Source organism: Leucoraja erinacea, chromosome 7 (genome assembly GCF_028641065.1).
Source record: "Leucoraja erinacea ecotype New England chromosome 7, Leri_hhj_1, whole genome shotgun sequence".
Taxonomy (NCBI): domain Eukaryota; kingdom Metazoa; phylum Chordata; class Chondrichthyes; order Rajiformes; family Rajidae; genus Leucoraja; species Leucoraja erinaceus.
The window spans coordinates 23,545,271-23,566,724 of NC_073383.1; the positions used below are offsets into that span (position 1 = coordinate 23,545,271).

At 41.1% G+C, this 21,454-nt stretch overlaps 1 protein-coding gene across 5 annotated transcripts in view; it reads right to left on the reverse strand.

Annotated features, from left to right (window-relative positions):
* Nucleotides 1–21,454, reverse strand: part of LOC129698743 (mitogen-activated protein kinase kinase kinase 20-like) — a 115,224-nt gene that overhangs the window by 2,964 nt on the left and 90,806 nt on the right. For all 5 annotated transcript variants that reach the window (XM_055637964.1, XM_055637966.1, XM_055637967.1 and 2 more), the window contains exons 17-19: nt 9,625–9,741; nt 8,312–8,386; nt 5,562–5,706 (exon numbers count right to left, since the gene is read on the reverse strand). In XM_055637964.1, coding sequence (XP_055493939.1) covers nt 5,562–5,706; nt 8,312–8,386; nt 9,625–9,741 — 337 coding nt within the window. The remainder of the gene's footprint in view (nt 1–5,561; nt 5,707–8,311; nt 8,387–9,624; nt 9,742–21,454) is intronic.

A 21,454-nucleotide genomic window follows, 5' to 3' on the forward strand; every position in this document is an offset into this window, starting at 1 on the left:
TGCAGGATCTTTGTGGAGACATTCGTAGTGTAAGTGCTGAGGAACTGCAACAAGAGTGGGGTCTGCTCCTGAATGGACTTAGCCATCTCAAGCGTCAAGAGTGTTTTAGTCAAAGTCAAAGTAGCCTTTATTGTTATTCAGACCTTGCGGTCTGAAGAAAATGTTGTTGCCTTGCAGTCCTACATATAGTAAAAAATGACAAAAACACACAAAAAACACAAATTAACATCCACCTCAGTGAGTTGAATACTCCTCACTGTGATGGATGGCAAAAGTCTTAAGTCTTTGTCTCTTCCCTTCTTATTCTCCCTCTGCGCTGAGGCGATCCAGGCTTCGGATGTTGTGACCCCGCCGGGTGATGGTAAGTAATGTCAGTCCCGCGGCTGAATCCAAGCGCCGCGAACGGGCCGGTTCAACCTCGCGGCCCGGGGTGGTCGAAGCCGCCGAAGCTGCGGCCCTCCAGTCCAGAGGACGCAGCTGTTGTCGCGGGAGCTCTGGAGAACAGGTCACCAACTTGGGACCTGCGAGCTCCCGATGATGTCGTCCACCGGGCCCGCAGCCGATCCTCCGAGGTCGGATCGCTGCTGCCGCTGCCTCTGCCCGCTCCGAGGTCTGGTGGCTGCTGCCGCTGCCCGCTCCGAGGTCGGGTCGCCACTGCCGCTGCCCGCTCCGGGGTCGGGAGCCACTGCCGCTGCCCCCTCCGAGTTCGGGTCGCTAGCGCTGCCCGCTCCGGGGTCGGGTCGCCACTGCCGCTGCCCGCTCCGAGTTCGGGTCCCCCCTGCCGCTGCCCGCTCCGAGATCAGGTCCCCACTGCCCGCTCCGGGGTCGGGTCCCCACTGCCGCTGCCCGCTCTGGGGTCGGGTCCCCACTGCCCGCTCCGGGGTCAGGTCTCCACTGCCGCTGCCTGCTCCGGGGTCGGGTCCCCACTGCCGCTGCCTGCGCCGGGGTCGGGTCCCCACTGCCGCTGCCCGCTCCGGGATCGGGTCCCCACTGCCCCCTCCGGGGTCGGGTCCCCACTGCCGCTGCCTGCTCCGGGGTCGGGTCCCCACTGCCGCTGCCCGCTCCGAGATCAGGTCCCCACTGCCCGCTCCGGGGTCGGGTCCCCACTGCCGCTGCCTGCTCCGGGGTCGGGTCGCCACTGCCGCTGCCTGCTGCGGGGTCGAGTCGCCGCTGCCCCAGCTCCGAGGCCACCAGCTCCGCTATTAGGCCTCAGCGCAGGCGGAGACGGAGACGGGGGATACGACAAGAGAAGTCGCATCCCCCCGAAATAAGAGACCAAAAACATTTCTCCCCTCCACCTACACACATACACAATAAACCAAAAATGAACTAAAACAGAACAAAAGAACAACACAAAAAAGAAAAAAAAACAGACGGACTGCAGGCGAGCCGCAGTTGCTATGGCAGCGCCACCATTTTATTGTCATATGTACTGAAACAAAACAATGAAATTCTTACATGCAGCATCAGCTTAACAGGTTTATAAATACAGTACTCAATAGATAATAAAATAAACAAACAAAGTTAAAGAAATAAAAACCAAATATTGTGCGATAAAAAACAAAGCCTGAAGCGCCCAAAGCAGTTCAGTTTGGAGTTTAGTTGGAGTTTATACGGTTTGAAAACCTGATGGTCTGGTTTAGTTTAGTTTATTATTGTCACGTGTGCGGTAGAGAATAGCTTTTGTTTGCGTGATATCCAGTCAAAGAAGAGACAGTGTATGAAAACAATGAAGCTGACCAATGAACACAGAAAAGGGTGCACATTTGGTGCAAAATAAAGTTCAATTAAAGATAGTTTAAATGTCTCCAATGAGGTAGATGGAAGGTCAGGACTGCACTCGAGCTAATGAGAGGACCATTCAGTTGCCTGTTAACAGCTGGGAAGAAACTCCCTGAATCTGGAGGTATGCGTTTTAAAATGTCTGTACCTCTTGCCTGATGGGAGTGGGGAGAAGAGGGAGTGTTCGGGGTGATGGTAGTATGCTGAGCCTGTACGTTACAGTTTTCAGCCTCCTATACCTTCTCCACGGGCAGGAGTAAATGAGATCATACCCGGAGTGATGTGGCTTCTTGATGATGCTGACTGCCTTTTTGAGAGAGCGCCTCCTGTAGTTCCCTTCGATGGTGGGGATGTCAATATCCGCGATGGAACAGGCAGAGTTCACACCTTTTTGTGATCTTCTTCTTTCCTGAATATTCATGTTGCCGAAACAGTCCATGATATCAATCAATATGCTTGCTTCTGTACACAGCCCGATAGATCTGTGGATGGCGCAGTCAACCTGGGCCTGCACTTCATCCTCCAGCACCTAGACCGCCATATGCGAGGATTTTGTTTGTTGATTTTAGCTCTGCATTCAACACCATTGTGCCAGAGCTACTACACTCCAAACTTTCCAAGTTGACTGTGCCTGAAACCCTCTGTCGGTGGATCATCAGCTTCCTGACAGACAGGAAGCAGCATGTGAGGCTGAGAAAGCACATCTCAGACCCACAGACCTTCAGCATAGGAGCACCGCAAGGCTGCGCACTCTCCCCTCTCCTCTACTCTCTCTACACCAATGACTGCACCTCCATTGACTCCTCTGTCAAGCTTCTCAAGTTGGGGAGGAATCTGCCTACAGACAGGAAGTGACACAGCAGCTGTCCTGGTGCCTTCGTAACAACCTGGAGCTCAATGCAGTGGAATTGATTGTAGATTTTAGGAGAGCTCCCCCTTCTCTCACCCCACTCACCATCAACAATACCAGTCACATCTGTGGGTCTTTTAAGTTCCTGAGAACCATCATCTCCAAGGACCTTAAATAGGGGGGCACCATCGACTCCACAGTCAAACAGGCACAACAGAGGAAGGCAACAGGCAACAGAGGATCGTAGAGTCTTCCTCACCTTCTCCATCATGGCAGCTGATCCGGAGGCTGCAGCAATCGTTTGCAACATTGGCTGCAACCTTCCCTCCATTGATGAACTGTACACAGGAAGTGAGTGGGCAAGATCATCTTGACCCCCCTCACCCTGGCCACAAACATTTTGAAGCACTTCCCTCTGGAAGGAGATTCCGGACTGTCAAAGCTGCCACAGCCAGACATAAAAACAGCTTTTTTCCACAAGTAGTAGCTCTACTCAATAACCAAAAATCTGTAGCCTCCTTTTGCTCTGGTATTTTATTTAATTCACATGTTTAATCGATAATGTTTTATGTATCATTCCTAACTATCACTGTATGTAATGTTGTCACTTGCGGGCGGAGCACCAAGGCAAGGCCAATAAACTTATTAATTCATTCATTCATTCACTTGTTGAAGTTTAAGAGAATATTCATCAACATACCAAAGGTCCTCAATCTTCTAAGGAAGTCGAGGCATCGATAGGCTATTCTTATGATTGCTTCAATGTGTTGGATCCGGGTCAGATCTTCAGAGATAAGCACACCCAGGAATTTGAAGTTGTTGACTCTCTTCATCAGCGACCCGTTGATGATGGCAGCTTTGTGAACCCTCGGCCTTCCTCTTCTAATGTCAACAATCAGTTCCTTGGTTTTACTGACTTTGAGACCAAGGTTGTTGTTCCAGCATCATTCAATCAGACAACCTTCTCCCTCCTAAACTTTGACAAATCATGATCCATAATTTGTTCAATAATGGTGGTGTCGTCAGTGGATTTGAAGAAGTAGTTGGAACTGTGTACGGCTACACAGTCAAGGGTATAGAGTGAGTAGAGCAGGGGACTGAGCACACAGCCTTGAGGTGGTTATTAAGGAGGAAGTTTATTTGCTAATTCGTACTGATTGTGTTCTGTTGATAAGGAAGTCGAGGATCCAGTTGCAGAGAGATGCGCAACTGTTCCCTAAGCTTGGTAACAAGTTTGGAGCGGAACATGGCGTTGAATGCCGATCTGTAGTATATGAACAACAGCCTGACGTATGTGCTTTTATTGTCCATGTGGTCCAGTGCAGAGTGGAGAGTAAGCGAGATTGCATCCTCTTGTTGTGGCGGTAGGCAAATTGTAGTGGGTCCAGGTTCTTGCTGAGGTAGAAGTTGATATGTGCGATAACCAACTGCTCAAAGCACTCATGTTAGCGCTACTAGTCGGTAGTCATCGAGGCATATCACCTTACTCTTCTTGGGCACTGATATTATTGGTGCCATTTTGAAGCAGGTGGGAAACTGTAAAGTAGGTTGGAGAGATCTGTACCCCTCAACAAGTTTGTATTGTACTTGCACTGTTTAAATTCATTCAACATTAGTCTAGTAGCTACGATATATCTGATCTGTTAGGATAGCATGCAAAACAAAGCTTTTCACTGCACCTACACATGTGACAATCATAAACCTAAACCTGCCCAAACCTATTCAGATGCAGCATTGCATAAGAGACAATTGTTACATTGATAATGCTATTGTCCCTTCTAATAATACCAACAGAATGAATAGTTGGCAAAAACACAAACTGTCTTTACTTAAAATGATCTCAGTCTACAATATACAATCTTCTGGAAGGAGATAAATGGAGTAATTTTTGTGTGTGTACGACTTTTCTATTGCTGATTCTGCACCATGAATTAAGAGAGAGAATGGAGCCAATCTGTCACACATTGTTTAAGAGTTGATTATCTTATACCTCGGGTCATTTGCTGGTGAAATCTTCATTTATGGCACTGCTGTTTCCAGATAGAACCACTCCATGACTAATTACCATCATATTTCCTATACAATCTTGTGCTTGGACAACATTTTGCTTCCTGCATCTCAGTTTCATTCACACATCATGGTTGTGAATGCAGATCTATATAGTTGCTGCTCTCACTCTTACTCAAATGAAAAATGCTCATCCTTTTTCCAGTCCTCCGAGCTTTCTAAATCTTTATTTCTCGTTTCTTGTGCATCTTCAGTTTTAGTTGATCTTAATAATGGCCTTACGTTCAGCTATTCCAACCCTAAGGTGTGGAAACCCTTCTGCCTCTCCTTACCTCTTTAAAACCTACCTTTTTGATTAGGCATTTGGCTTGCTGTTCCCAACATTCTCCAAGTTTGTCAGATTTTTGTTAGCTAAAGAACCAGTTAAACACCTTGGTTAAAAACCAATGTGTTCAAGGTGTTATATAAATTATGTTCATTCTTGTTATTTTATGCATATTAATTATAGCAGCAAATTTAAATAACAACAAAATACACGTGATTAAAAACAGCAAATTGAAATCAAAGTAAAAGCCAATCAGCCTTTGGTCAGATTTATTTATTCTTAAGTTCAAACAGCAGTGTCACCATTTAAAATGCAAATGCATATTTTTTTATGGACTTCATGGTATAAGGGAAGCACATTTTACACCTATAAAAAAATTAATCTGTTTTTCATATTTCAACCTCTTTCCTACTAATATAAATAGCCATGAGGTGATTGTTGGTGTGAATGCCAACATCAAGAGAAGGGCATATTGACTGAATTTGAATAAGGGCCAAACTCCAGTGTTGTATAGTCCAAGCCATGAATCATTACAATATAGTTGTACGTCTTCCACTTTGAGAAAGTATGGTTCGATGGTTTCAATAAATGACTTACTTAACTGACACTTGCTCTGAAACTTGCTTTCTGTATTTGCTGAGACAGTCTGGATAACTAGCACCACCTCCTTCACTTCAGTATTCAAAGTATCCTGTGCAATACTGTGGTTGTGCTTGGATGTTTTGGGAAGTTTGACATCAGCCTGTTGAATAATTTCCGAAAGATATTTTAGATATCACAAGCATGATTTTTAAAACTTATTCGCTGATAATTTCACAAAGCGATTTCTTTCCAGTACTAATTTTTTCCTGTAACAATAGTGCCTCATATTGAATTAGTTACATTGGTGGTCTAGGGGAGATTCTACCTACACAGGCAAGAAATTGAATTTAAATTAGTTGCTGACATTTGGGAAGGTTGAAGGGCAAGAAAGGGAAGGGATGAGGTAAAATATAATGCCATTCTTGTACTATTTACATTTGTCATCTGAGGTAATCTATTAAACCATATGCTGAGGGTATGGTTTGGGATTTTCTTGATCTCTATGATTTTATTGTGGGTTATGTACATGGTGCCCTGGCCCTCTGTACAGTCAAGAAACATTAATATTTTTGGTTAAGCAATTGTATACTTCCTTTAGATTTTATCAATCTTGACATACATTTGTATTTCTAACAGAAAGGACCAAAAATTATATATTATAAGGGAATCGAGGAAATCCGGGGCATTGAGGGCAGGGAAAATTGTGGAATGTGCCATGGATGATGAAAGTGTATCCACAAAGAGGAGAGACTGGTTGAGTACAAGGCAAGGACAATCACGACTGTGGGAGAGAAGAGGAATGTAGTGATTAGTATGAGAAACACAGTGGGCCAGTTTGAAGGGATAGAAAACTTGGCTGATGTTAAAGGAATACATCTTGGAAGCTCAGATGCCAAGATAGCATCTGCCTAAACAGCCGAGTACTTGCTATTTTTTTTAAAGCATATCAGGACAAGACTTTATTAAATTCGTAGGTTTTAAGGACCATTTTAAGCATTAAAAGGAAAGAGAGGCAGAGGGATCATATAGCTTAGGTTCAAGGTAGCTTAATGGTAGAGATGTCAATGGTAGCAATTATAGGTGGAGAAGCACAATTAATTGCAAGTATTCTATAACAATATCACTGTTTATCTACCCTTCATAACTTAAACTAGGACATGGCTGGAATCTGCCCACAACAATAAAGAAGAGCTGAAACCAGGAACATAAAAAAACAGAAGCACAGTCCCTTACATCTGCTACAAGAAGACCATGGCTGATATACCATCTTATCATCGTCTTCCCGCATTAACTTCAGTTCCCTTGATTCATTTAATATCCATCCTCTTTTGAACATATTCAGTGACCATCCCTCCAAACTCTCTTCCACAGATTCAATATCTTCTGGGTGATGATGCTCATCACTTTCCTGAATGGCTGACACCTTATTTTGATACTATGATTCCTGCTTCCAATTATACCTGTCAAGGGAAAGATGACTTCTGTATCTACTCTCTCAACCTTATACCAAATTGTACATTTTACTAAAATCACCTTTTAGATGCTTCTAAAACAAAGGGAGAATCAACCCAGTCTGCTATTCTTTTCTCATGGGATAATCCCCCCCTCCTAGCATCTAACTGGTGAACATTTGCAGCACTCCCTTTATCACAAGTGTATCCTTCCTTAGGTAGGGTGGCTAGGCTTGTAAATATTATTTTTATTAAGGTTCTGCAATTTTAGTCGTACAGCATAGAAACAAGCCCTTCAGCTCAACTTGCCCATGCTGACCAAGATGCCCCATCCACACTAGTCCTACCTGCCCAAGTTTGGCCCATATCTCTCTAAACCTTTCCTATCCATGTACCTGTCCAAATGGTTTTTAAATGTTGTAATAGCACCTGCCTCAACTACCTCCTCTGGCAGTGTGTTCAATACTCACCACTCTCTCTGTGGAAAAAGTTTCCCCACAGATTGGTGGGACTGTTTATTTGTATACTCAAGTCTGTTTATACTGTATATATCCATCCACAATGTACTTAATGCTTACTGCACTAATACTTCTGTCCATACTGCATATATCCCACCCAGTGTATCCAAACTACAATGTCCCACTGTACATATATTTCCCCATCTATAGTGTACCCTTATCTGTGCTGCTCTACTGCGCTTTCTTAGCTATTATTCCACCACATGCACTGTTTTTGCACCTGATTAGATGCTAACTGCATTTTGTTGTCTCTGTACTTGTACTCTGCACAATGACAATAACGTTGAATCAAATTCAATCAAGTTCACTTGTGATGAAGACCAACATATCATTGCTGATTCTTACTGAATCTGTACGGATAACTGCACATGATTGTCTAGGGCTTAGAATGATATGTATAATTCAGACAAAGATACATTCATTGTTTTTGTATAATTTAGCTGCTGTACTTTCATTCCAATATAGTTCTAATCTAAATCTCAAGTTTGTGTGCTACTCGATGTAAGATAGAGCTCACATCTGGGAGAAACAGGTAATTGGAAAGCTCAACTCAACTCATCTGCATTTGTAAATGCTTGATATCAGTTCATTACCCCAATGAAAACAGATAGCATGGAATTAGTGGGTAGGGTTCCTGAAATCTAAGAGCCTTTTAAAAGATGGTGGGAGGAAGGATGTGTCTTTAGCCATGTAGAATTGATCCTGTTGGGCTTCTCAAACGATTTGTCCACGACTGGGTCTTCCAAATACCAACAAATAGAATGATTATTATATTCAAAATGTGTTCAGGGCTAACCTCATAGGTAACAATACATTCCACAGTCTGGTTCTCATTTATGCCCACAATCCACTTCTCCATTAGATAGGGAGGCTGTAAAAAAACAATTAAATTAAAGTCTGTTATTTAAAAATACAATCATATTTAATGTTCTGTCCGAATGTAAGAAGTGAGAAGTACTCGATCACTCATTCCATTAAAACAAAGGCTGCATGTGTTAGTCTGATCACGGTAGCTTGATTGTCATAATGTGGATAATATGGAGTTAAATCATCAAGAAGGCAAGTAGCTTTGAGTGATCTCCTACTAAAGAGTGCTGTGAATATCTTTCAATAATGGTTTCATTTTTCAAATTGCAATATTCTCAGTGACCCTGATTTGATACGTGTTTAAAATTATGGGATGAAACAGAGAAAATTCAGAAATAGACCAGTTTCTGTTGCTGACAGGTCGTGTAAGTAGGTTTAAATTAAATGTAAGAGAGCAGAAGAAACATTTTTCTTGCACAAAGTCTAAATGGTTACAGTTAGTGATTGAAGCAGAAACCGTGTCAATTTTTAAGGAGAGGTTAGGGTAGGTGGTTTACGGAAAGGGAGATGTGGAGTTATGGAATTAAGGCTTGTGATTGCACGGAGATAAATTACCAATATTGGCTGTCAAATACTACTCAATTTCTGCCATGCGGAAGTCAAATTGCACCACATTATATTGTAAGAACCTGTCACTACATCACAACCAATGAATTATCTAAAAGGTGCTGTTGCCACTTACAGGCAGATATGATGTCTAACATTTCATAGACATCAATGAAAAGACTTTTGATTTTTTTTGTGCTTCTATGACTAAATATAGGCCAGGAGAACGTCTCTGTTCTTTATCAAACAGTGGATGAAATTGTCTAAGTTCATCCAAACAGGGTGGATGAGAATAATAGATGTGCTGAAATGGGTCTGGTGCTACTATCACCTGACCTAGAATCACATATAATAGTTGAATTAATCCAACAGGTTATAGTATAAAATAATATTTTGTGGATTAAAGTTAGGCACATGAATCAGGCTTCCAAAACACTACCACAAGCGAGGTTATTTAACACAAAAGGAAATTACGTACAGTTTTATTCTGGTAATAATTTATGAATTCAGTAAAATGCTGTACACATAGAAATATTAAGAACTTCGGGGAAAACATCTGGAAGAAAATCTAATGCTTGCAACCCGAAATGATAACCAAATGTTACTTGTCTTAATACACAACAATGCAAACACAAATTCAATTTAATATTCAACGGCTCGCTAAATTATACGAATCTGCTGCAGTAATAAATTTACCTTGGTTATTTTAATTACATCTGTGTCTTGCCTGTTAGTGTTAAAAGTTATATCCTTGATATAAGTCAATGCAACATCATCACCATCCACTTCTACATACATTTTCCATTTGGAATCCTGATTGAAAAAGGAAGAGATTGTTATAGGGTTTGCATGGGTATGCAATCCATCAGAGAATATTTCACTAACATTTACAATTCTGTCTTTATTTTCACAAAGCATAATAGTAAGCACAGAGTTGAAAGCAGATAACAGATAATAGGATGTTACACTAATCAGGATCATCACTCATAACGTTCACTTTCAAACTGTAACAATTCATTTAATCTTCCCAATTGTCATAGTTTAAAAAAATATTTTTGAGTGATTCAAAATTAATATTGAGATTATTTACAATCAGAAATGTGGTTAACTGAATTCATATTACATTATTTACCAAAAATATGGTCAAATAGGTTGATGATTAGAAATCTTTACTATGAAAACATGATTAAAAATCTTTTACCTGTGAGACTACTGCATGACAAGCGTGATTTAACAAAATTGATGTTTTCAATTAAATCTTATTTTAAAATCTGGAAGCAATACTTATTTGAAATTATTAAAAAATACTCTATGGCAATACATTTTGCATCAGTCAAAAGCCACAAAACATTATTCACCATGGTAAAGTTGATTCAACAGCACACTCTAGAGGCCACACATTTAAGTATGGACCATCAAAAATTAGATAAGGCTTCAGGGATCACTTTTATACAAAGCAATACACCATACTTGCGAAACATTTTCCATTAATAAACATTATTATTCCTCATTAGGCTGAAAAATGAACAAAAGATTTGTTTGCAATATAAGATTCCATTTAAAAGTTTCTAAACCGAACAACCTTACTGAAGTCCATTGGGCAAGTGATGCAGTAAATTATTCCTGAGTTTCCTAAGAATAGAGAATTCACCCTAAAAGACTAAATAAAGAAAATGGTTTTCCACTATGATGACGAATCATATATCAGCAAACTGAAAACAGAAGAAATATTTAATGCTCAGTCAACATTATATCCAAAATCTAAACTTGTGGCAAACTCTAAGATTTATTTGGACAATTTATGTGCCCTTGAGGGCTGTGATGAGTGTTACTTCAAAGGTCTCTTAAAAGGTACAAAACCCACGACTTGGCTGTAAAGTCGTGCAACCTAGCACAGACCAACCTTCACATGGCAAGCACATTGCAGACCTTCTAGCACAAATTAGGGAGGAAAGCTAATGCTGATTATTTTCCTCCTGAAATCAGAGCATGTCAAGGTCAACTATAAAACCTGGATGCTACCCTAGCATCAGCAAATCTGTACCGAACAAGGATCATGACTGATTTCGTAAGATTCAATACAATATTATTTGGCATTGAAAATGCTAAAATGAGACACATTACTAACAGATTTCAATACAGTCTTGATTTTCCTTGCAAGGCAAATATATCCATAAAATAATAACCATAAGGTATGACGGGATTAAGAATGTAATAATTTATGATGTCTAAATTCTAAGAACTACAATAAACAGTAACTTGACAGGTTCCCATCTTTAATTTACATCAGTTTATATACCTTGCGAATTTGTTTTACTTGCATATTAATCAATTTTATCTTCTTCCAAATCATAGGTTTGCATTTTTTGTTAAATATTAGAGTTGTACATCATCTACATGACCTGACATGGTCACAATTTAACATCCCATAATGTATGGGACAAAGACCCATCAATTATATATTTGCCTCAATATATACTGCACAATTTGAGATTTGTAATAGTAAAAAATTGTAATAGTAAAATATCACATGTGGTTAAAGTGAAGTGTGATTATGGTTAAAGTGCACATTGTCAGATTTTAATAAAAGCCATTTTTATACATTTTGGTTTCACCATATAGAAATTACCACTGTGTTTATACATAGTCCCCCATTTCAGGGCTCCATAATGTTTGGGGCACATGGCTTCACAGGTGTTTGTAATTGTTCAGGTGTGTTTAAATGCCTCCTTAATGCAGGTATAAGAGAGCTCTCAGCACCGTCTTTCCTGCAGTCTTTCCATCACCTTTGGAAACTTTTATTACTATTTATCAACATGAGGACCAAAGTTGTGCCAATGAAAGTCGAAGAATCCATTATAAGACTGAGAAACAAGAATAAAACTGTTGGAGACATCAGCCAAATCTTAGGCTTACCAAAATCAACTGTTTGGAACATCATTAAGAGAGCACTGGTGAGCTTACTAATCGCAAAGGGACTGTCAGGCGAAGGAAGACCTCCACAGCTGATGACAGTAGAATTCTCTCTATAATGAAGAAAAATCCGCCAAACACCTGTCCGACAGATCAGATCTGACTCTTCAGAAGTCAGGTATGGATTTGTCAATGACCACTGTCCGCAGACATCTTTTTGAACAGAAATACTGAGGCTATACTGCAAGATGCAAACCACTGGTTAGCCGCAAAAAATGGCCAGGTTACAGTTTGCCAAGAAGTACTTAAAAGAGCAACCACAGTTCTGAAAAAAGGTCTTGTGGACAGATGAGACGAAGATTAACATATCAGAGTGATGGCAAGAGCAAAGTATGTAGGAGAGAAGGAACTGCCCAAGATCCAAAGCATACCACCTCATCTGTGAAACACAGTGGCGGGGATGTTATGGCCTGGGCATGTATGGCTGCTGAAGGTACTGGCTCACTTATCTTCATTGATGATACAACTGCTGATGGTAGTAGCATAATGAATTCGGAAGTGTATAGACACATCCTATTTGCTCAAATGCAAACAAATGCCTCAAAATTCATTGGCCGGCAGTTCATTCTACAGCAAGACAATGATCCCAAACATACTGCTAAAGCAACAAAGGAGGTTTTCATAGCGAAAAAATTGTCAATTCTTGAGTGGCCAAGTCAATCACCTGATCTGAACCCAATTCAGCATGCCTTTTATATGCTGAAGGGAAAACTGAAGGGGACTAGCCCCCAAAACAGAGGGTAGTTGAGGCCAGTTCATTGGCTATATTTAAGAGGGAGTTAGATGTGGCCCTTGTGGCTAAGGGGATCAGGGGGTATGGAGAGAAGGCAGGTACGGGATACTGAGTTGGATGATCAGCCATGATCATATTGAATGGCGGTGCAGGCTCGAAGGGTCGAATGGCCTACTCCTGCACCTAATTTCTATGTTTCTATGTTTCTAAAACAAGCATAAGCTAAAGATGGCTGCAATACAGGCCAGGCAGTGCATCACCAGAGAAGACACCCAACAACTGGTGATGTCCATGAATCACAGACTTCAAGCAGTCATTGCATGCAAAGGATATGCAATAAAATACTAAACATGACTACTTTCATTTACATGACATTGCTGTGTCACAAACATTATTGTGCCCTAAAATGTATAAACACTGCTGGAATTTCTACGTGGTGAAACCAAAATGTATAAAAATGGCCTTTATTAAAATCTGACAATGTGCACTTTAACCATATGTGATTTTTTCCTATTACAGATTTCAAATTGTGGAGTACAGAGGCAAATAAATAAATGATGGGTCTTTCTCCCAAACATTATGGAGGGCACTGTATATGGAAGTACGTTCACTGTCTTTGCTTGCTGTAGCAACAAATACATTTGCTTTCAGTAAGAGCACTTTCAATTCTTATTCACAATGGACATCGAAATGCAAAGCTGAAGGAAAGGCGGGACAGGGTGACATATCCTTTGTTAGTCCCCGATGATTTCTGTTAGTTCACTATTGGCAACAGAGCGTGCACTTATGCAAGTAGAACTCTTGATCTCCTTGACCCTCATCTGAAAAGTTATTTCAATCTGTCTGACAACTTTAATTCTTGATGGGGACAGCCATTCTACATAAGCGCTAGCTGAAATGCTGTGGACTTTACACTGAATTCAAGAAACTGTATGAAAAAAATCAGGTTTGCAGAGGATAATATTTAGTTGCAGGACTCCTTACAAAGTAAATTCCTGATGTTAATTCAGCTGTTACGAGAAAAACAAAAAGTGGGAGAAATCACATTTGGCACCAGTGGATTTATAACCTATGATTTAAAACCCATCATGCAGTTAAATTCTCTGCCCCCACCTCAACAATCATCCAAACACTAGTGACCTCTGTTGTCACTGTGCTCAGCGTCAAATACTTCCAAATAAATGGGAAACATAGAAACAGGAGTACACTATTCAATCCCTTGAGAATATTTCAATACTGAATTAAACTACGGCTGACATGTTCCTCGAGTTCATTTAACCATACTTATTCCACTCTGTTGATACACTTACTATAAAAAAAATCTACCAATTATCAGTCTTTAATTTTTTTTAAATTCCTCCAATCAATAGTTTTTTTTCCATGGGAACCGATGAAGAACAGCTTTCTGATTTCAATTCTAATTAGTTCAGCTAAAGTTTTAAGAATTTCCCTCTTGATCTGGATTTTCCCTGCAAGAAAAAACTTCATTTTGTCCACTGTATTGAATACTTTAATTGTCGAAAGTTCTTTCATTAGATCGCTGAGCAATCTAAACTCAATGGAATATAACCCAAGTTTGTAAAAACTATCTTAAGAATTTATTCCTTTAAATCCCAATTTCATTCTGGTAAATTTATGTTGTATTTAAAAATCAATATAATTATTTCACACACACACAGCTGTCTTTTTTATTTCCTAACAATAATCATTTTAAAGTGGAGACAGATAGATATGTAAACAAGTCTCATCCCCAGCTTCATAATTACTGTAGGTGACAATGCAGGATGAAGAAGAAAGAGACGTGTATCAAAGTTCAGATGTATACACATTGTAAATCAAATTCTAGATATCAGATGTTACCTATAACATCCATATCCAAAACGATTGCCCAAAAAAGTTGATATTTTGAGAAATATACTGAGATATAATACATCTTTGTGTAGATATCAAAGTCAAGGCATTCTTGTAAGAGGTCATAATTACCAACTAAACTTTTTAACAATGATGTTCAGGAAGGGTTTTATTTATCATAATAGACTGATGAAAGTTCAGTAAACTTTGGGAATTACCAGTGTTAAGTGACATTCAAGTTGTAGTTGCATTGCTAGTTTGCATCATTATCCTGGTCTGTGGATCAGCAAATGTCATTGCTGTGGGTTTTAAGTGGAAATGAGGCCTGAGATCAGATAAGTATCTGTTAGTCTGTGTTACTCCATTCTGTTTACAATGTCATTGCCGACTGTTCTAATATCCCATGGGACATTTGTAAATAAAAAATGAATCAACAGGAAACTGCTCAGATAGAACTACACAAGTAGACCTCACTAGCATGTAGGGGTTACAACTAGGTCTTGAACAGAGGTTGTTTTTTTTTTAATCGCCTCATGAGAAACAATGTCCCATAATGATGTACAGAACTATTACTGCGCTAATGAAGAATCATACATAATTCAGCACCTTTCACTTGGCACCACTGTGATATACTCATTAGCACAGACACACAGTGGAAGTCAGATGGTGTCCATGCAATTGTAGGCATTATTTGCAGTGCAGCTGCTTTCATGACATTGCCAGTATATAAAAACATGATGCCAGTTTGTTTTATTTAGTGCTAAACCTTCTAGTTTGTAAAAACAAGCCTGACACCAACCTGACATGAGCAAGTGAAAATAATTAGCTCTCATTTTCTCAGCCTCCTATTTCCTCCTCCCTGCTGCGTTTTCTTCCCACTAAACCACCACATGTCATTGGAAATAGGAGGCAATTAGTACGCTCATTTCAGCCCCACAACTGCAGCAAGAAGAAAGTATTTATGATGGCACAATGAACAGCTGAAAGATTAAATAACATTTGTCTTTTGAAAAGAAAATGACTTCTGACTAAATGGGGCATTTTTGATTATATTCAACCAGCCTCAGAAGAACAGTTTTAAATGGAGCCTGCCTATGTGATATAGGATCCTTAGAGAACACAAAATGAGTCATTTACAGAAAAAGAGCATGAAAATAAATGTGACTTGCACAAGCAATTTGGTATTGCATTGAATATTATAATATACAAATATAGAGAACACTTTAAAAAATGAAATGGGCATTTATAAAGCTAATGAAGAAATGTAATATTGTAAATTCTTAGGGTGCAATGATATAAAAAAAATCAAGGTTCGTTCCAGAAACATCAATAAAACAGCATTGACAATTAATTGTTAACCAAGATTCTACCACATTAAAAAAAGCAAGCTTTATGTGGGTAGAGGCAGAAAAATAAGATTCATGTTTCACGAATCATGAACAATGGTTATTATCTCAGAAATCAAATTACCCATAAACCTTAAATAGTGGCTTCTATTCAATAGCCACTGTTTTGCAAAATTTACAAATAAGCAGCAGCTAAACCAAAAATCTATACTGTAATTCATTTGCCTTATAATTTGTATCAATTTCAATACAACTGCAGTTTTCACTTGTCGTGTTCAATGCATGAAAAATATCCCTAAGCACTTCATGGAAATTTATTGAACAAAAGTTGATTCTGAGCAACACATAAGGAGGTATTTAGGCAGCTTACTTACCAAGGAGGTAGGCTTATTAAGTTCATTAAGGATAGAACTAAAATGTGGGTGATCACTGGTCAGCGCAGACTCAGTAGGCCGAAGGGCCTGTTTCCACGCTATATGACTAAACTAAATTAAACTGGGAGAGTGGGGAGTCAAGAGAGGTGATATTAAGGCGTTTCCATATTTCCTTACAACATAAAACAAGTCAATTTTGAACCAGCAATCAAATCATCCAGCAATCTTCATCCCATAACAATACCCTACCAGTTATCTACACATTGGGGACAATTTACAGTTACTAATTTACCTACCAATACATCTTTTGGATACAAAAGAAACTGAAGCAACTGTGAGTCACTCACAGGGAGCGTTGAGAAATGCTGGAGTTAATAGTGTAAACTAGGAATAGGGGTCTGGCAATTCAATGGTTAGATTAAAAATTGAACCACCAGCTGGATGTAGTTAGAAGATGATGGTAAAGAAATGTTTGGGAAGTGCACCATAGTCTAGTGGATTCAAACTAGGACTTTGATCAGAGCCACTTCAGTCAGTGGCAATGGATGCATGTACGAAGGATTCAAACAAATTTGCTGATAAGGTGCACAACCTTTTATCCGGTGGTTCCGGAAACCGAAAAACTCAGAAGACCGGCCATTTTTTCTAGGATGTCGTCTGCACACCAAAGCTCGCGTTTGGCGCCAAACTTGACCCGAAACGACCCACGTTCAACCCAGGTCTGTACTACTGTAGCGGCTGCCTCCTCCCCGGAGACCGGGGAGACACTTAAACATCTGTAAATCATTGCTTAAATATTAGTCAGTTAGTTTGGAAGGCTTTTATGTGAAGGGGGGGTTGAAGGGGTAAACTTTAAGGATTGGCCCCTACCTGGTCATGGACGGGGAGCGGGAATGCCTTCAAAGTAAAGATTTGCTGATAATGCGGGCGGCGCCGGTTGTAGCTGCAACTCTACCCCTGGCTCCAAATCCAACATTTTGCGGCCGACGCCCCCCACCCCAGCTTAGAAATGTTGGGAAGCAGGAGAACCAGCGGGAAGCGGGCAATGCCTTTGCACTGTGCGGTCTTGCTGGGCGCGGAGCCGCCTTTAATTGAAAGTGGACTCATTGTCGGGCGTGTGGATTTGGAGCGCCTCGCAGCCAGGGGTCGAAACTGCGTAATAATTTCAGAGAGCCCCCAGCTCCGCGATGTTAGTCAGGTAGGGGACTAAGAATTAAAGTTTCCCCCTTCCCCCACCCACCCCCCCACCACCACCACCACCACCCAAAAACCTCCAAAATATGACTAACATTTATGCAATGATTTACTATGATCTAGGGAGGAGGCAGCCGCTCCAGACTTTTCAAGCTGCGCGCGCTACCTACCTAATCTACGCTAAAAATCTTCCATTCGGAAATCCGAAAATGTCCGAAATCCGACAAGTGTCTGGTCCCAAGGCTTTCGGATAAAAGGTTGTGCACCTGTAATAGCCTAAAATTTGAAGGCTAAAACATTTTGAAACAATTTAGAGAAGTTAAGGGAGAATAGGGATGTTAGTTTGCAAGGTCTTGCTGTGGCAGTGAATTAATTGAAAGTAGTCATTGTCAGTGTTGGGTTCAGAAATGGAAACTGCGTAATAATTTCAGAGCAGTTACGCAGAGTTGAATTCAAACAAAAAATAAAAAACAAAATATTTCTCAAAACTAGATCTAGAACATCAGTCAAACATGCTGCAAGAACTAGTTGTTTCAGAACATTATACTCAATTGGTAATATATTTCTTCTCATTTAACATTTTTACTTGTTGTCAGGATGCTAGCAAGAGTGAAAAAGTATTTTATCAGTCGAAAGCAATTTCAGTAGCTGTAATATACGCGCCATTTAGGAAAGGCTGAGTCAGTAATCAAAGAGCTAATTTAGGAAAGCTGCATAAACAATTCTAGGCAACGGTTTTATGAAAGACATGGTTTGACAAATTTATTAGAATTCTGTGAGGATGCGCTAGGGAAAGTTAATAGAGTGGAACCAGTAGATAGTGCATTTAGATTTTTGATAGACATTCGACAAGGTGCCGCATAGGATATATATGTATATATTAGTTGCCCAATGTATTGGAGGAACGGTGTTGCATGGATTGAAATCTAGTTGTCACATAGAAATCTAAGAAATTGAATAAATTTGTCCTTTTTCAGGCTGGAGAAATGTAAGTAATGCAGTAACCATCAACCATTCCTCAGCCCACCTGGCTAATCAATCATGATCCTGCTACAATTTTTTGAAACCATCTTCACTAACTACAAAACACCCACTTTTGTATCATCTGCTAATCTTGCTAATCTTGCCGTGTACGTTCTCATCCAAATCATTGATGTAGATGACAAACAGGTATGGGCCCAGCACCGAACCCTGAGGCACACCACCAGTCACAGGCCTCCAGTCTGACAAGCTGACAAGCAACCTTCCACAGGCCTCCAGTCTGACAAGCAACCTTCCACCATTACCATCAGCTTTCTTCCATGATGTCCATTTTATATCCATTCTTCTATCTCTTCTTGGATATCATGTGATCTAACCTTCTAGGGCAGCCGACCACGCGGAACCTTGTCAAATGCTTTGCTGAAGTCCATGTATACAACAGCAACCTTTTTGGTCACGTCTTCAAAAAACTCAGATTTGTGAGACACGACCTCCCACATACAAACCCATGCTGACTATCCCTAGGTACACAAAATTGCTGGAGAAAGCAGGTGCAGCAGCATCTATGGAGCAAAGAAAATTGGCGACGTTTCGGGCCGAAGCCCTTCTTCAGACTGATGGGGGGTGGGAGGGGAGAAGGAAGGAAAAAGGGAAGGAGGAGGAGCCCGAGGGCGGGGGGATGGGAGGAGGCAGCTCGTGGGTTAAGGAAGGGGAGGAGACAGCAAGGGCTAGCAAAAAGGGCTGACTATCCCTAATCAGCCCTTGTCAGTCTGAATCCCAATATATCCTATCCCTCAGAATACTCTCCAGTAACTTTCCAACCACAGATGTTATGCTCACTGGCCTCCAGTTCCCAGCATTTTCCCTGCAGCCCTTCTTGAATAGAGGCACATTTGTCACCCTTCGGTCCTCCGGCACCTCTCCTGTATTTAAAGGCAACTCGTAAATTTCAACCTGGGCTCCCGCAATTTCCTCTCTGGTTTCCCACAATGTCCTGGGATATATCTGGTGGAAGGATATCTGATCAGGCCCTGGAGATTTGTCTACCATCATCTCCAAATGGGGGGGGGGGGGGGGGGGGGGGGGGGGGGGGGGGGGGGGGGGGGCACCATCGGCTCCACAGTCAAAAAGGCCCAACAGAGGATGTACTTCATGCGGCAGCTGAGGAAGCACAATCTGCCCCAGGCATCGATGGTCCAATTCTAAACTGCCATCGTAGTCTGTCCTCACCTTCTCCATCATGGTCTGGTTTGGCTCAGCCACCAAGCATGATAACCGGAGGCTACAGCGAATCGTTCGATCAGCTGAGAAGGTTGTTGGCTGCAACCTTCCCCCCATTGATGAACTATACACTGCAAGGGTCAGGAAGCGAGCGGGTAAGATCATCTCTGACCCTAGCCACAAACTCTTTGAATCACTTCCCTCTGGAAGGCGACTCGGGACTGTCAAAGCTGCCACAGCCAAACATAAAAACAGCTTTTTCCCCACGAGCAGTAGCTCCATTCAACAACCAAATGTCTGTAGCCTCATTTTGTTCTGGTATTTTATTTCATTCACATGTTTAAACTATAATGCCTTATTCTTAATGTTTTAATGTTTTCTGTTCTATTCTTAATTGTCTAGTGTATGTCATGTGTTACTTGCGAGTAGGCACCAAGGCAAATTCCTTGTATGTGTACATACTTGGCCAATAAACTTATTAATTCATTTATTCTTCATACACGATAGTACCTTCAGCACCTCTTCGACTGTAACACTGACTGCTCTCAAGACACTTCCATTGCCTGCCCCAAATTCCTCTGTCCGGTACTCACTGAGAATCTTACCCATCTCCTGTGGCTCCACACAGAGTTGACTGCTTTGATTCCTGAGGGGTCCCACTTTCTCCCTAGTTACCCTTTTCCCCCTTAACATATCCATATATATATATATCTTATCTATACTATTCCTAAAACTCTCATCTTGACCATTTCCAGTCTGCGTTGTATTTATATTTGCGCAAAAGTGACCCCTCATAGCGCTACGTTTTCTCGCCACCTTACTCACCATTCTCCTCTGCTGCAAGTCAAATAAGTTTTGGTCCCATGGGGGAAATAGTACAAAAGTTCTGAAGGTTTAAAAATCGTAAAAACTGCACCTTCCGGAACCCGCTGGCAATAACGCGGCGAGGAGAATAAAAAGCTGAAGGGGTGCAGTGTGTTGAGCAGCTCGCAGAGAGTCAGCAGCTCGCGGAGAGTGTGCAGCCTGCGGGCCGATTCTGCGGCGACCAGCAGGAATAGCCGGAAGTTGCTGAGTTGAACCGGAAGCCTCTGAATGAAGCCGGAGTGGGACCAGGATCTGCTGCGTGAGGCCGAAAGCTGAAGGTGCGGGGTGAGCAGAGTGCGAGCCCCCTCCCCCACACACACTCTTCCCCCCCTCCCCCCCCTTCCGCCACCCCCCATTCCCCATACCCCCCTTTCCCCCACCCCCCCCCCCCCTCCCCCACATAGGGCAGGGATGGGGTAAAAGGAGCGAATGAATAATATAATATAATATCAATATGTGTGGGGGTGTGTGTGTGTGTGTGTGTCTGTGTGGGTGTGAGTTTGGGGGGGTGTGTGTATGTTCGTGTGTGTGTATGTATGTGTGTGTGTGTGTGTGTGTGTGTGTGTGTGTGTGTGTGTGTGTGTGTGTCACATCTGCTCGAAAAAAAAAAATCGCATATCCTGCAGCGTTTTTATCCCATTGAGTCAAAAATCGTTATTTCTCGAGCTATTTATGAAAATGTTCACAAATCTGAAATGACTGAAAATATTTATTTCTTTTCTTTTTTTCTATTATTTTTTATAGAAGCAATTGTACAAGAATAAAACATTCGGCATGTAAAATTATACAATTATTGTACAGCTTCAATTTTAACTTTTTAACCTGAAAATGAGGAGAAAAAAGAGAGAAAGAAAAAGAGAGGGAAAAAGTGAAAAGTGAAAAAATAAGACCCCTAAACTACCAAAGTAGTGTGGTCAAAGAGTGAATAAAGATATAAGAGAGAAGAAAAGGAAAAAAAAAGGAAAATGAAAAAGAAAAACGTGTAGATA